The sequence below is a fragment of the Trichoderma gamsii genome (assembly GCF_001481775.2).
Source record: "Trichoderma gamsii strain T6085 chromosome Unknown Scaffold_16.2, whole genome shotgun sequence".
Taxonomy (NCBI): domain Eukaryota; kingdom Fungi; phylum Ascomycota; class Sordariomycetes; order Hypocreales; family Hypocreaceae; genus Trichoderma; species Trichoderma gamsii.
The window spans coordinates 282,843-299,406 of NW_020171353.1; the positions used below are offsets into that span (position 1 = coordinate 282,843).

The window sequence follows — 16,564 nt, forward strand, 5'->3', positions numbered from 1 at the left end:
GCCTCCTATGTAAAAAATCATTTTCACCAGACATTGCGCCGTACAACTAAATATTCATGTGTATCTTGATTTGCTTTTCCGCCAACTTTCTCTCTCCCTCTCCTCTCATCCATCCTCCTTCGTACACTATAGCGCAACAGAGAAAAAAAGAGATATTCGCTCCACGTAATGCCATAGTAACCTATCCCACCTTATCTATGTAAGTATATGTGATTCATGAACGACGCCGGTCCACCGCATAAAAGCAAAAGAAAGAGGAAAGAAAATGTTGAAAGGAAAGGAAAAAAAAAAAAGGAGAGGAAAATGAAATGGTATCTCAGTATCAGTATAGTGACAAAATGGAAAGCGATTCGATCGGCCTTGCCCCTTCCCCGCCCTCAGTCCCTTCAATTAAGTGTACATTGTCGTCCCGGTCCGGTAAGTATAAAGTGGTATATGTGGTTGAGAATACAGGAAAGCAGCCGCAGCAAGGGATATAAAGGATACATATAAACGTCGATAAAAGAGTGGAGCGATTTGCTAACGGATCCTCTACCTGGATCGTATCGGCGATGGAATATAACAATGGCAAATAGTTTTGGTATACAGACAGACATGCATTCCGTTCACATGCCCATTATCATACCAGGCGGTGGTGTATCAGGTGTCGATTTCTTGGCTGGTCGCAGGTTCTCCATGCTGATCATTCGGCTCCACGATGCTGGTCGTTTATGAGGTGTTGGTGTTGCTGGCCGCATGGTAGAAGCTTGGCTCGTGTTCATCGAATAGTCGTACAGTCCATTCATCATTTCTGGTTGCTCTGGGAAAATCTGATGTTGTGTTTGAAACGCCGGAATATGCTGGTCCATGGCCATCCATGCTTGCTGTGAAGGATCCTGCGGCGGCATGGTATACATCAGCTGCTGCTGCGGGTGCTGCGGGTGCTGTAGCTGCTGAGGATCAAAGAGCGGTGTATCGGCCTGCTTTGGCATGGAGGTCGGGATATCCGGAGCAAACTTGGGAGCGTCCGCCGGCCACACAGTCTCGTTGGGGATAGGGAACGGAGTTCCAGGGTGCGGGCCAGCCGCTAGGTCGTCACCCATGATTGTATCGCCGCCATTGCTCATAACACTTGCAGGCGTTGAGGGTCGCGTACCCCGTTTCAGTGAGCGGGTAGAGAGCTTGAGCATAGTTTGAGGAATACTCGAGATGCCTGAGCGGCTCTTGGGGACGCTGAGCGTAGGCGAGTCCTCTTCAAGTTTTGAAGCGGTGCTTGGCAAGGTCGAGTGCCCGGATGTCTCTAGTAAGCATTGGCTCCTGTACGGAAGTTGAAAGTAGGCATCGATCTCGTTCGGCGGTGGAGTAGTGTTAGTTGTGAACGGGGGAGTGCCGAGGATGAAAGCCAGTCTGACCAAGCTGGAGATATTGGTCCCCAAGTGGCGACACTCGAGTATGCGCTTCAAGTCGCCAGAAGATCTGGCTCGCCAGTGGAGCTGCTGTCGTTTTTCCTTGGGCCATACGCATGTCTTCCAAACCTGCTTCACTTGCTTCTGGCGCATCAAATTTTGCACCTGGACTCGGTATTCCCAATTGGCAACATCGAATCCATCTTCAAAGTGCTTGGCAATATGTTCGAAATGCTTGTCGCGTGTTGCCGAGGCGTCTTCCGCGTTATGGGCTTCGAATAACCGGTCGCGACAGCTGCCAAAGCCACAGGCGAAGACAAGTTGCGGGCACATTTCCGTGCGAGCAGCGCTGTTGGGCAGAGCCTTCATTCTGTGAGCTTCTTTGGCGTGAGTACCATAAGCACGCTCAGTTGAGAAGGATAGATGGCATCCTTTGGTTCGGCAAATCCAGACAACGTCGGCTCCATGGAAGTTGTGGAGGTGCTTCTTGAAGTCGCTCTTTCGGCCAAATCCGACGGGGCTGTTATCCAAATAACACATGGGACACTGGTACTTTTTGGAGGTTGGTGTCACTAATCGCGGAGATGGGTGTGATGTAACGTCGTGGGGCTGAATCATCGGAGACGGAACTGCCACAGGCGAGTCGAGCCATGATCGCTCAGTCCCTTTGTTAGCCTCTGCATCATGCACTGGTTGAATGTCGTTCTGAACATCGGGCCAAGTATATGAAGTGTGAATGGAGGCTTCATCTGATCGGCATTGTGAGGCCGCCTCTGAGTTAGTCCAGGCTATTGAAGACGCGCTCGCGCTGCTCATAAGTGTATTTGCAGAGAACGCAGACGCACGAGCTGAATCCAGTCAGATTCAAGTTGAACTTGTGTTGAGACATTTTTAAACGACTTACATGGTTCTCCATAGCCGGTCAAGGCATACAAAACACTTGAAGCTCCATACTTGTGAACAAGCCCGAGGAGTAACTGTTGGTCCTCATCCGCCAATGGGCGCACGGTAGACTCCTCAGGCGCGGCTCCGTATGGAAACATGATGGAAAGGATTGTTGTGATTAGACAATTAAAATGCGTTCGCCGTTGTGCTGAAACCGACAAACTACGGACCAGCTATGGCCGCAAAACACACAGAACAGTGCTCGTGTCGGTGGTTAAAGACCGCTACTCACAGACACGTTGAAGCGGTGTGCCGGGAGGAGAAAGAAAAATTGGTCAGAAGGCAGCTCAGTACTACCACTCGCCGTTAAATTGGCATAACCGCCGCACAACGCGGCGATGACGGTTGACAGAACGAGATCTTGGATTCGTCGCTGGTATGAGCGTAGAAAAAAAAACTCGGTCCAGCCCCGTCTCGCGTCCCGCTCACGCTCACGATCAAAGAGTGTAGAGTTGACAGATTAGTACGACCTTGATCGGTTCAGACTTGCGAGAAATATTAGCGTCGCCTCAAGATTGAGTCGTCGGTTGAGAAGTTTGTCAAGGCACTGCCTGTGAGGAAATATGTTTGTGAAAACGAGAAGGCAAATTGGACGAACGAGCGACAAAGAGGAAAGAGGCACCGTCGCCAGGGCCGAGCAAGGGGAGAAGAACAAATGGCGAGGGGGAGCCAACAAACGGTCGAAAAGCCGGGGAAGGCTTCTAGAAGATCTGTCGGAGAAAAGCCCAGACAGAGCATCAGCCCGTGCAAGTTCAAGCCCACAGCGTCGGGGCACCGTGGATGGGCAACAATGTTGCGGTAGGGCCACATCTGGGACCCGACGCTTGGAGCATGAATCCGCCCCCCTAATCCCAAATCCTTTCTTTGCTGAGCGACTGGCATAGCCCGGTCAGGTCGTGGAATCCGCGAATTAGTGTCGCCCATCCCCCTGTCCAGCACCACACACCAAACCCCATTTCAGGAACAGTGTCATTTCTCCCAGCGGCCCCCATGTTGTCCTGAAACACAAGTCGCCTCTGGCTAGCTAAAAAGCCGCTGGCGCCCAGCAGCCAAAGGCTGTCGACTCGAACGACTTGTGTAAAGTTGGATGGTGGTGTGGGGTCCCACGAAGGCCAAAATGGCTGTCGCTGTCGAAATGGTGCCCTCGCCCGGAGAGGCCACGGCCAACCAGAGGGCCAGCAGCCTCGTCGCCTGACCTCGCAAGGGACAGCCGTAAATTACCAGCTCGTTGGCCCCTGCATCTCACCATGGCTGCGGGATACAGCGTGGGAGGGGACCCCTGGCCAGTTGCTTCTGCCGCCCTTCTAGAAGGGAAAGGCGAGACATGTGCTGAAGGGGGTCTAATCTGGGCGGCCAGGCCAATGGGACGGCGACATTGAGTCCATGAGTCCCGTTGGCGACCACTCTTCACGGCGGCATAATGGCGGATGTTGCAGCTAGAATATTGGCGGCTTGATGTCCGCGCCGATGATGGCAGCAGAGAAATAAGATCAAACGGCAAATCAAGGCCACAGAGGGCGCGGGTTTGTCTAGCGCTGCCGCTTGGCAGGTACTAGTTCCGCGGCATGGAGGCAAATCCAAGCACGCCCAAAACCAAACATAGATGTAAAGTAGAGTCATGCGACATGCGAAAGCCATGCAATGCGTTGCTGGCCCTATCAGCCACCAATCCTGCAGTCAAGTCGCTCTGCAGCAGCCAAAATCCTGCAAGGTGTCAAAAATAAAGAAGCCCGGGGTTGGAGATGGGGCTGATAATACCATTCACAGCCTGTACCTGGCAGCCATATCTGATTGCAGCAGCCAAGTGCTGACTGTTGAGAGCATCATTGGCTGTGTCCATCAACATACAAGTACATGTATGCAGTGCTTAGGTACTTGGCAGGGCATCCAGGCACGAGTCAACAAACACCTTGGTACGTAAGGTAGTTTCGTATCAGCACAAGCGTCAAGCATGAAGAATTTGCGCTGCACTTCCCACTCCGCTGCCGCCGCGAGCTATGCGCCGTGCTGTTCTCTCCACATAGCTACTTGGCGCATACCTACAAATCATTGACGGACGCTTGTAAGGCGCTGACTTCGTACTCGCCGCTGGCCACCAAGGTACTCGGGTAGGCCGATCACCTAGCAGCGCGCTTTGGGCACGAATAGGCCTGGTTAGCCCTTGTAGATAGTGGAAGCAATAAGTTACAAGTACGTGATAAGATGACGCCAAACACGGGACGATGAGGACGGTTCCACTCGGATTGTTTAGTGCAAATGCCGCTTCAGTCGAGCAGACTGGGATTCGTTGCTGGGCTGCTCCGTAAATGTTTCCTCCTCGGCGCAGATGCGTTTGCATCTCAGCTTTTGCTAGTGGGTAAGCCGCATGCCAATCCAACTGTTGCTCGCCTCACGATGGGCAGAGAAGGCTGAGGCTGAGCTGCACTAGAAGCCAGAAATATCAACCAAAACTTGAAGGCGGTGGAGAAATGCTACCGCCCGAGGCTTCCAGAAAAATGCCGCGCTGCTAGTGATTGGGAAGCCGCAGATCACTGCGCAGCAGGTAAGGCAGAGGCTGCGATAGGATGGACCCGCGCGGCTTCCGCCCAATGTCCCTGAGACACTGTGAAACCTGCAGGTCCGTAGCTGAGCATAAAGTATTGATCCGATACAAGTGCGGTTCTAAGTATAGCTATGGTAGACGCTCCAGTACCTAAGGTGTGATATAATGGGGGCTCCATATTTAGAACCCCTCATCGCTCTGTTTCCTTCTTCCTCTTCTCCTCCCATTGTTCAGCTCGCGATGCTATTAATGCACCACCGCGAGTAGGGAAACCAGTCGCTAATGCAGCCCTGCAAACAGTGCAGCCCACTACTGCCACCACTAATGCCTAACGCGACCACTGCTGCTGGCTATTGCCGCCGTTCTTGTTCCTCAGGCTAGCACTGCTGCTAATCCCGCTAGTTCTGCTAGCACTCGACAGGTAGGATTTTCAGCTTCCAACACCTGCTCTATCCGGAATGCCAGGCGTGGGCAAGACAACAACAATCAGAGGCAAAACCAGCTGGTAGGGCCCAATACGGCCATGACCTCCGTTGTGGCCTTCGTTATGTCAGCCTCAGTCATTGCCGGCTCCCTCCAGGCTCCTCTGCTGCCTCTCCACACTCTGCCCGCGCACGTGGAGGATGGGATGCCGATCCTGGCAAAGATGCAATATGCGGTAACAAGTCCGATGGGATGCCAAGCGGTAGCACCAGGAGGGCCGTAGCGGCGGCTATCACGGTTACAGCATCACAGTCGCAAGCAAGTGCTGGCTGCAAACGACTTTTGCTGCCTTGGGGCCGCACAAGCCCATCGGTGGCCAGCCCTGCCTCACCGAAGCATCCGCATATTCGTCCAAGCCTTGCTGCTGCAGATTATTATTCACCCGTCCCGGCATCGCCGCTCTTTTGGCTGCAAGGGGGGCCGGAGGAATGTTCCGCTGAAGACCGCCTCTTTCTGTCTTCTGTCTCTGCTTGTCGACGCCAAATGCTGCTACGTGTACGAATGCCAGTGCATTTGCTTGCTCGTCTTGTGAATTGAAAGATCTGCTCGCCACTACCGCATACACCTACTCTATCGGCAGCGTTGCATCATGTGTTTGGGCTCGGATTTCGGAGTGATGATGACCATAGAACCCAATCGTCAAGGGGCCACACCATGGGTGCCTCGATCCCCAAACGCACGGCCCTTGCCTCTTATCGCTGATGCCGTCTCGGTTGAGACTTGTACGAGAACCAACGGCAGATGATCAGGGCAGCACAAAACTTCATGGATCATCTCTGGACAAGGCTCTAAGCCCCTGGCACTCCGCACTGCTGGCATGTACTGCCCTACAAGTAAGGCCTTTTTCAGGCTCGCGAGTAATGCAACGAGCTCGTACCATCTTCGCGACGGTGCAATCTCAGGAAAGGTGAATCTTACGCGACGGCACAGTGGATAAAGGTCAGCCGCAGCAGCGTACTGCAAAATACTACACAGGCAGTTGATATTGGCAGTGTCGGTTTTGCGGACGAAATCCTCGTTTGGCGATTTCTCCCCCAATGCATCTCAGCCCTGATAAGGATCCCGGTCCAGCCTCTAAGAATCAACCAACAACTCCGGCCAGATAGCCCAGATAGAGAGCAATATCCGCCTTGTTTACTTGATTCTTCCACCATCTTCACAGCACACCACCTTGAGAAAAGTATGCCGACACGCCAATCACATTAGACAGTACCTGTCAAGCCAAGGAAATCCGTGGCTGCGCCAGCCAACTTACACTTCGTTTCTGCTAACCACCAAGCCATGGCGTGATTCTTTCCTTCGAGCCTTGTTTTCGACACCCTTCCCACTGCCCGCCACGTGGTCGTCCCCAAGCGGTGCTCCCTTCTCCAGTTCCAGAAATATTCCATCAGTATAGGGGTTGGCGTTGGCGTAACACAGCATCAGCCAACGATATTCAGCTCCCCCGAGTGGCAAGCCACGGACAGTATGGCCTGCTGGTATCACACACATATACCACGCATGAGTGCTCACTTTACTTGACACATTCAGCCCCCTCATTCCACCTCTTTGCACAGATGGGTGGGTGTAGAGAAGGAATCTCTCCAAAAAGAACCAGAGCGGCGAGATGTGGCGTCGCTTGCCTACTTGCTTGCGGTGATGGCAATACACAATGAGTTTCCCTAGCTTGCTCCGTTGTCTGTTCTTGTTTTCGCCTTCTTTTCACATCTCTCCTCTCTTATCTGGCCCAACTCGTGTCTTGCCGTCTATCACTCGTCGGGGAGTGTTGTCGTATCTCGTTTCGTATTACGTACTACTGCTGCCGTTGCTACTACCACTCCCGCGTCCTCGTCGGCTCAAAGTCATTCAGCCACAAAGCTAAATCATCCAAATAACCTACTTGGCGCCCTTCCCCGCGCCCACCGGCCGACTTAGACTTTGTCTACTCCAATTCACCCATCGTCGGATGCTTACTTTCAAGCTGTATACATACAAACCTGCTCCGTACCTCGTCGTGCTACAAACAAAGTTAATAGGTGCATGGATTAACATGACATGCATTCACGGAGCGCCACGGATGTGCCTGCAACAGTCACCAACACCATTCGCTGTCCATCATTCAACGCTCGTGTTGAAGGTACAGGTTGATTGCGCCAAGTAGCATTCGACGCCAAGTTTGGCAACGTGCTCCGGCATTGCACATCTTGACGCCAGTCAGCTGAGCGGCTTGCCCTGTGGCCCATTGCCGCGGATCTTCTCTCCAGCCGTTGCCTTCTTTCGTGTCAAGGTTTCCCGCCAGCCTGGGCCGATGGGCGAGTCCCTTGTCCATTTATGCAGGCGGCTTACATGGGAGTAGCACCACCCAGCCATGTATATTACTACTGCCTGCAGCTACGACGGCGGTACAAGCACTCGTATGCTGTTCCAACGGACTCACCTTGTTTGGAGGCCACTCCACTCCTTGGCTCCTGCGCTATCATCATTCATATTCTGCCTCCTCGACTTGCGGCCATCATTCTCACCTGCACGTGGTCCATGCTAACATTGTGCATGCGCATATGCAGCAGGGCCACCGCCTCTGTTATATTAGCCGCGCCTTCTGATACTACTACATGTTATTAGCATCGACATACTCGGTAATCTATTTACTTCATTTGTCGGCAGCGAGACCATTGCTTACGCTTCCCCGCCAGCTCACTGCTGTCTCGAGTCTTCCTCGCGCGGGCATTGCGGGCTTTGGCGGCCCCTCGCGGCCCCTCGGCGCCACAAAACGGCCAGTGTTGTTACACAAGATTCCAAATCCAGAACAAACCCAGCCCCAGTTTCCCAGTTTTCATGATACCCCATGGGCAGCGTCTTGGAATCTGCTCCTCCGCTGGATCGAGGACACGATGTATATTCGTGGCGCTAGGACCACAGTAGGCCAGTATTAGTCCCTATTACTCTTGTAGTTGCTTCACGCCCCCCCCCCCCCCTCCCCCCTCTTTTGGCCGCGGTAATTGAAGCTAAATACTTGGCATCTGTACTCTCACGATGTCCCGTACGGGCATGGCTGTGCTCTTGTATGGACAGAGCTGCGTCAGCGCCTGCTTATCACGCTGCTAATCTCGCCTGAGATCCAGCGCATGCGGGAGAAGATCATCCAAAGAGAGCCTACCTTCATTCGGCAAGCTTCCAAGCAAGCTACTGCTCTGTTTCCTACAGAGTGTGTTCATTGCTGTTGCTATCACTGTGCATCCAGTTGACCTAGGTAGGTCTATATTTCCTCTTTGACTCTCGCATCCTCTCAATGGTGCCCACTTGTGCGTTTTTATCAGCACCTTGTCACTGCGCAGCTGCTCCATACAGGCAAGTCGGCTTCCAAGCATCCGGGCTCACGCACCCAAAGACCCAACCACCGGGTAGCGACCTTTGTTCCGACCTTTGTTCCCTGCCTTGCTGGCCGCGGCTATTGGGGGGACCACTGCCTTGGTTGGCGGATTCTTCTCTCTCCTGCTTGAAGGAATGCATATGGCTAATCCGGCCCGTTTCTGTATTTGCTATCGCCACTGCCACCACCTTCTTCTAGCATGAAGAGTAATCACTTTTCGTCTTTTCGGCATATGCATGTCTTTTTCATATACGACATGCCCTTCTGATAAACAGTTTGAAATGTGATAAGTCACTATTAATCAGCCGATTGAGGAAAATCATGCGCTGCTAGAGAAAGAAGAAGCTTGAAACAAGTATACAAGAAGAGAAGAAAAAAAAAGTAGCTTCAGGAACTATACTGCCCACCCTCTCTCCACTGTCACACCCCCCTTGTTGTATGAGAGACAGAGGGGGGAGCTTGGGAAGTAGTATTGCTTGCTGCAGTAAACAATTTTCTGCTCCCCTGGTGCTGTGTGTAGCAGTGACGAAGCAACACACATAGCGGTCCACTACCGAAGACGCAGCAGGCGAATATGTGATCCTTCATGTACGTGACAGCGTACTAAAGCAGTACAACTCCCTGTTATTCCGCATGTCACGCTGTAGGTATTACAGAGCAAAGTATGATAGGGTAGTATTACATACCGCCCAACACTCCGTCCGTACGCACACCCAAGAAATCCCACTCGGCACGACGAAAGTAAGAAAGCGAGATAGAAGGAAGAAGGAAAAAGATCCAAAAGAGACCAAATGATTGGTGGACTCGCTTAAAAGCCTCTCTGCCTAATCGCAAGAACGGCATAATATACTGGTCAACAAAGCCATTTTTCAGGGCCCTTTTTGACGGCCCCTGCTGCAGGGCTGCTGATTGACAGACGACAAACGCAAAAAAAAAAATGACAGAAAATTGACAGTAATGGGGCTTTTTGTATGGAGGATTTTAGACGGGGAGGGGGAGCACTTCGCTGCAATGGAACCTTTTCTTTTCTTCGTACCTGTTATTGGCCTAATAAACGAAACGACCAACAAACCAAACAGCATTGCTATGCGGTCAATTGTTGCTCCGTTAACGACTAAACGATGCTTGCACATACCTAACTCGGTTTAGGTACGGCACGATATGCGACAATATGCGACGATGCCTATGGAACGGTACCAGTGCAGTTACTACTAGTAGGTAGGTACCAAGACAGGCATTACATACGTGCTTTGGTGTTTTTGCCGTATCTGCGAAGGATTTATACGAGTTCCCACACACTTATAAGCTGCATAAACCAAAAAAAAAAAAAAAGTATGTTATACAAGACTTGACAAGTAGGTACTAAACATATCAAAAATCACATATATGCCAAAAACGACGGAAAGTTAGATTTACATCCCGAAAACTAAAAAAGTAAAAAGGAGAGAGACTTTGACACCTAGTTACATTTCTTTGTGCCAAATGTCCATATCACCAACACAAGCTTTCGGCAAGGGCATTCGCAGTCCAAATGTCCGTCTGTCCCGTTCACTCCCCCTCTCTTCCTTCAACTAATGAGGTTTCGGCTTAATGCCTCTTTTACTGCAAAGAAGAAGCTAAAGCTAAATGCAAGGAAGTAGATAATGGCAACACTTACATTCTTTTTCCCCCCTGGTCTCTTGCCTACAGTAACAAAAAAAAAAGAGTCGTAATTGTATGTAAAGTAGGCCCAGATATTACGTTTTATTCATACGTACTTGTTTTTTTCTTCCCTGTGCTACACACTTGCAGAGAGCTTCCTCTTCGGATAAAGGCCTTTTTCTTGCTTTTGTTTTCTTACCTCGTTGGGATAATGGTTGCGCTCTTTTTTTTTTTTTTTTAGTTAACGGTACTGCCACTTTATTTACTCCGTTTTTGCTGCCTGTAACTTACAGGTGCATTATAGGAGCAGGGAACATTTTGTTACTCTCCGTTTAATATAAGCAATTTGATCCGTCACATTACAAACCTAGGTACATATGCTGAAGTCCTGCATCAATACTACTCCTCAAGCACACAGAAGAGAAGGCGTATTTACTTGTACGTGTGCATTGCTGCATCCACAATATATTCTAACAAATGTAGGCCTTCGTACATGTTTGGTGTAACAAGTAATCCATATTTTTGTTTCTCCTACTCCCTCCCCGCTTGTAATGATTCATCCCAAAAGGCCGTTTAAACATTTTTCCAAGTGAATTAGCCAACAGCAACAGCAACGAAATAATAAACCAAAAAAAGACAATCCATTTCCCCGTAATGCGCCCACTTCATAATCGCAGAAGCCCTCCATAGTCGTGTACTAGCCCCAAAAATATCCCCCGCACATTAGCACATAGAAAAGTGCAAGTTTGATCCCCCTCTCCCCGGCCGTTCCCCATGTAATATATAAAAAAAAAAAATAGAGAGAGAAAAAAAATAGAGAGAGAAAAAAAATAGTCATAAAACAAGTCGCAATGAGTGTCGCTCTTTCGCTTTTACTCTCATATTGTGAATCAATCTTACCGATGAAATGAATTGCGTGCTTGTGAGGGTATAAAAAGAATTAGAAGAGAGAGGAAATTTGCCAACATGAAAGAAATCAAAAGTCAAAGGAAAATGATGCAAGTCGGCCGTTATTGTGCAATCGTCTACCGTCCAGCCTCCCCAGGAGCTCTTCCAGAGCCAGTTCTTGTTGTTTGTAGTGATAATAGTATAGGGGTCGGTAGTATGTGCATTCCGTCGGTGCCGACAGTTTTGGGGCACATGCGTTTTGTTCTGATAAGTAAATTATTCAATCGTACACAACGCCGTAAATTAGCAACCACTACGGTATGTGGTCACACTCGTCATTTTTGTATGTAACTTCAAACGGTCTGGTGGACGAGGCACTGCTACCTCGTGATTTAATACGCATACGGCGAAGAGTTGTATGCGTACGTATTAGTCCGCTGTTCCATGCTTGAGCCCGGGCTCGCGGTTCCGCATATATCCGTAGGTGCGGGACTGTGCAGGCCGTTGGTGGCATAAGCAGCAGGCATAGTCTGGAGATTGCCATTCGCATGTGGACCGTAATCAGACCCAACCATCGGCGCATCGGACATTCCCATGTACTGCTGCGATTGTTGCTGCTGCTGCTGCTGCTGTTGTTGTTGTTGTTGTTGCTGCTGCTGCTGCTGCTGCAAAGCTTGTTGCTGGGCGTCATATCCTGGAGAGGGAGGCGCATTGTGAAAAGGGTAGCCTGAAGAGTGCAGCTGCGGCTGCGCCGGCTGGGGCATGTACGCGTGCCGCTGGTAATATGCAATCATTGCTGGGTTGGCACCCGTTGACATGCTGTATTGCATGTGGTCTGCTTCTGGGGTGGGTGCTGCGGAGGCCCTGCTGTGGCCATGGATCGCCATCCGACACTCGCTACGGATTGGGGTCACAAAGTCCGCACGAAAGTTTTGAATCGCACCATTGGGACTCGACCCCAGCGCAATGGCGTATTGAACGAGAAACTGGAGATCGCCAAGATGCCTCGTCTCCAGGCGTTTTCGCAGGACACTGCTGGTCTGGGAGTTCCATCGCAGGCGGCTCGGATCACCATCTGGCCACAGTGATTGCGACCAGGCGTTCAGCACGCTAGATTGCCTAAGTAGATTCCGCATCCTAGCCGAGTAGCTCCACTGGCCGCTGCTTGCGCCTTCGTCAAAGTGCTTGACAACGTGGCTCACGTACTCCTTGAATGTGGGGCCCGCGTGTACGTCGCTTGGCGCCTCAAAAACTTGGAGACAGTTCTCAAAGCCGCATGCAAACACAGTCTGTGGGCAAAGCGGAACCTTGGCGTCATCCAGGTTCATCCGCGATCCCCCATGAGAGTTCTTCAGGTGAGCCTTGTAGGCGGTTTGCCAATCAAAGACCATTTGACAGCCTCGGTGGCGGCAGAACCACTGTGCGTTGGTGTGATGAAAGTCTTCCATATGGCGCTTCAGGTCATTTTTGCGGGTGCATGTCTTTTGAATGCCTTCTTCAAGGCAGAAACCGCAAGTGAACGACCCCTTTTGCTTCGGAGCCGATGCTGCAGGTGTAGCATCCTCGACATCCCATGACGATTCGTCAGTAAGAGATATGCTGGCGCGGGTTGTCGACGGGCTTGCGTTAGGCTTGCGACGGTGACTCGCTCGAGGTGAAACGTTGGAAGTGACGCTTCCGCATGTGGATGATGTATCTGAGAATGCGTTGTTGCTGCTTGTTGAATCGAACATGTTTGAATCGTCGTGCGAGCTGCCGCTGGACATGTTGCTGCTGGAAAGCATAAAAGATCTTTCCTCATCTACAAGACAAGATTCGGTTGGTTAGAGACATAGATACAAAGGAGGTGAACAGAAAAGACAAAAGATACATGGACGAATTAGACGAGGTGAAGGATGTATATCAGGCTATGAAGACCACATGTATGAGAAGAGAAAAAATACTCACATGATGAAGATGGTGACATGCGTCCTTCTTCTTGTAGCAATCGCCCTAGCTCTTCTCTTGAGTATTTACCAAGCAGGTGTCGAATCATCTGGCGATCGACCCGCTCCTGCTGGGGCAGATTGAGGTCGGGCGATGCGCCCTCCTGGTTTGGCCAGAGTCCTTGTGCCATATCCGCCGTCAAACCAATATAGTAAACGAGACTAATCTTGTTGTTACCATATATGGGGCAGAGACGAAGAATCTGTCGATGTGAGAGATTGACTGTATATGGAGCAGTTGGTGCCAAGCTTCGGGGGTTAGTGGGATGATAAGCTAGGCTTAGGTGAAGAAAAAAGAGTAGGCAGTGGCTGATTCCAGAGACGCCAGAGATGCGGGAGATGACCAAGTTTAACAGGATCAGATGGGTTATGAACAAGAGAAAGGTAAAATGTCAAAAGGCGAGGTCAAGAGCGGTGAGGAGATAGTCAGATATAAGTAGTGGCAGCCAAGAAAGTTCAAGACGCGGAGACGAGATCCGTTTACTCGTAGAGACGAGCAGGGTATATAGTGTAAGAATTAAGCGGATGCCGGTTGGCGATGGGAGGGGATCACTCAACACGTGCTGACTGACGTTCGTGTAGGCCCGCAGTCTAGCTCCCGTTTTGTCTGACGAAGCGACGGGGTACGGAATATGACGATCACGATTCAGTGCGTTTTGAAAAAAGAGCTTTCGAGCCTAACTTCCAGCAGCAAGCAGCGAGGAACCCAGGTAGGGGATTTAAGATGCGCCGGAGGCGTCTGTCTTTATGGAGTCGTGATCTGAGGGAGGGCTCCGCCTCGGTCGACACGGCAGCTCCACTAGTGCGGGCGTGTACAAAGCAGGAACAAGGACGAAAATCAATGCCACGCAGAGACAGAACACATTCGATTCCAACCCGGCTTGATGGCGATTAGATGGCAACGGTAGCAGCACAGACGGAGCGTCGCCGAGCGCCAGAACCAAACGCCCCCCAGCCAGGCGAGCCTAGCAATCGACCCGTGGGTCCCCAGACTGCGACAGAGGCGCGTGCTTGGCTTGGGACGACACAAGTTGGAGAAGCTGGGGGGGTGTGAGTTCCGAGAGGCACAATGGAGCGGTTATCAACTGGCAGGTGACGGCGAGCAAAGTACCTAAGTCCCGCCAGCGAAAACCTGTTGCAAGGACGGATATCGCTCATGCTCTCTACCTGCATTAGGAGGAGCTGGAAAGAACAGGTGCCTTCATACTGGAGGCATTAGTTATTATGCGGCATCCAAAGACCTGCTAGCCTTTTAGACCTTAGCGGGTTCTGGCGTTGATGTAGGTACTGTCCCCTTTATTTCGCCTGCAGGTATAGCTACTGTGGCTTCGGGCGTGGTCGTAGTGATGATCCGAGTACTGTAGCAGTACTAGCCACAGGCTGCCGTACCGACCGTTCGGACAACCAACTACAGGCATGCCATCCCATGCATGGCACTTGGCGAACGAGCGGCACAAGAGGGGGTGTGGTAGGTCGGGTCGGGTGGCTCGATGGATCCAGATATCTCTACCAGGCCGGGTAGTCACCAAGCCAGCGGGCTGGAACCGCCGTTCCACTTTAGCAGACGGGGGATTGGATCATTAAGTCCAAATGAGTTTCCCGGCTCTGTCAAGCACATGCCATATCCCCTGGAGGGGGTAATGCAGCGCTGTTGAGAGTCTTGTGAGGGGATAGAGACACGCAAGCCTTGTTGTGTCATGTCGTCAGCGCTCGTTCCACTCCTTGAGCTTGTTGCTTTGTTTTAACGCGTATCATTGGTTTGCATCCTCCAGTCGGATAAGAAAACGGTGCAGATAAAGTTCCGTTGGACCCCAGCTCTCAGCAAATCGTAGACGCGGTGGCTCCCTTTGCCCGAGTGGTAATAGTTGAGTAGCAGCAACACATCTGATAGTCAACAAACGGATAAAATTTATGCCAGAGCTTCTAGATGCTAGTGTGTGTCAGCCACGATTCTTTGAGATTAGACGGAGATGCCATATTCGGACTAAATACGCACCGAGTAATTGTGCAACAGCAGAGCGCCTAAACGAGATGACTTAGCCTCAGATGAGCAATTGCCCAAAAGAAGTAACAGCAGGAGGCAGTTGCAGAAGATGGGCAAAATTGGGCGCCACATCGCTGGTCTTCTCCACGCTGGCATAGGGCAGAGCTAGGCGGCCCTACTTGATGAGCGAGAATAGAAAAAGTCCTGATACGCAGTGCTAGTATCCGCAGTCAGCAACGATGCCCTTGTCTCAAAGTGTATACAGGTACCTACCGCCATGCACTTCTGGAGTATTCTCCACCTTGATGTGCGACCCAACATGCCCGCTTTCCTCCACACACGCCCTCCCTCACACGACCCGACAGCAGGGCTGAGGAGCGACTGGGATGTCTGTACCAGAAGCATTAGTGAACGACAGGGCGAAAGGACCGTGCGCTTGGGACCAGATTGCGATATGATTTGGGCCACAGGGGCCTCTTGGTAGACACCACCTCCCCTTTTCTTTGGCTCAAGACAAAGGAAACCATGTTCTCATATAAGTTGAGTTGATACTGTTCATTAACATGCTCTATCGTGATGACGGGCACTTGGAGAGTGCTGAGATTGACCGTCAGAGAAGCAAAAGCTTTAACCCGGGTCGATAACCTGGCTGTGTATATCTGTATGCTATGTAGGTCTCTTACAGGCCTTGCTCTCTTTCTTTTTGTGCGTCTCGATGGTATGCGTACTGTTTCATTCTCTCGTTACATTCTCCACAATATTTATGGCCGTAGTATGCCGTATCAGTGTTTTAAGAGTCAAGCTTATGAAACAAGTACGTATTAGCTCTCGTATGAGGCTTGAAAAACGGTACGTTTGGCGGCAATGGACTTTCCAGATCGTGGCGGCGGCACTTTCGGCATAGCCTATCGACGGATATTATTACGGGAATGGAGAAGAGCGTATCTCTTTCTTCATCCTTCTCTTCTTTGCTTTCTCTTTGCCTTTTGTTCTCACTTTTCTATTTTTTTCTTTGTTGCCCCCCCCCCCCCATCCCATGAGCTCATACTCAGCAGTTCTTCCTGGTTGAAGGATTAGACGCGCATAGATAACCACATTTCCCCCACCTGAGACTTACAAGTAGATGTTCAAGTCGACACTGGAGTTGCTACCAGTAGTAGTAGTAGCCGGTCAACGCGCGACAGCCGAGCGGACGAACTCGGCTTCTACACACCCTGACAATCTCGTGGCGTTCTGCTTAGCCCTGTTCTCAAATATAGCAGTACGGAGTACTACTGCAAGTAATGAGTGGTTAGAGCTAACCGTAAGGCTGTGTGCTCCGTCATCATAGCGGCCCCTCCCCCCTTTCTAGGATCTAGGCTA

The 16,564-nt window shown here is 51.0% G+C and overlaps 2 protein-coding genes across 2 annotated transcripts; both read right to left on the minus strand.

The window, feature by feature from the left end:
• Positions 1-605: 605 nt before the first annotated feature.
• On the minus strand, positions 606-2,428 carry TGAM01_v205254 (hypothetical protein; the record flags this gene model as incomplete). The annotated part of the gene is made up of 2 exons (XM_018803357.1): positions 606-2,233; positions 2,290-2,428. 2 exons carry the CDS (start codon positions 2,426-2,428, stop codon positions 606-608), a joined length of 1,767 nt encoding a protein of 588 aa, XP_018663395.1.
• A 9,197-nt stretch (positions 2,429-11,625) lies between these two features.
• Positions 11,626-13,349, minus strand: TGAM01_v205255 (hypothetical protein; the record flags this gene model as incomplete). The annotated part of the gene is made up of 2 exons (XM_024549605.1): positions 11,626-13,034; positions 13,181-13,349. 2 exons carry the CDS (start codon positions 13,347-13,349, stop codon positions 11,626-11,628), a joined length of 1,578 nt encoding a protein of 525 aa, XP_024405638.1.
• Between the last annotated feature and the right edge of the window lie 3,215 nt (positions 13,350-16,564).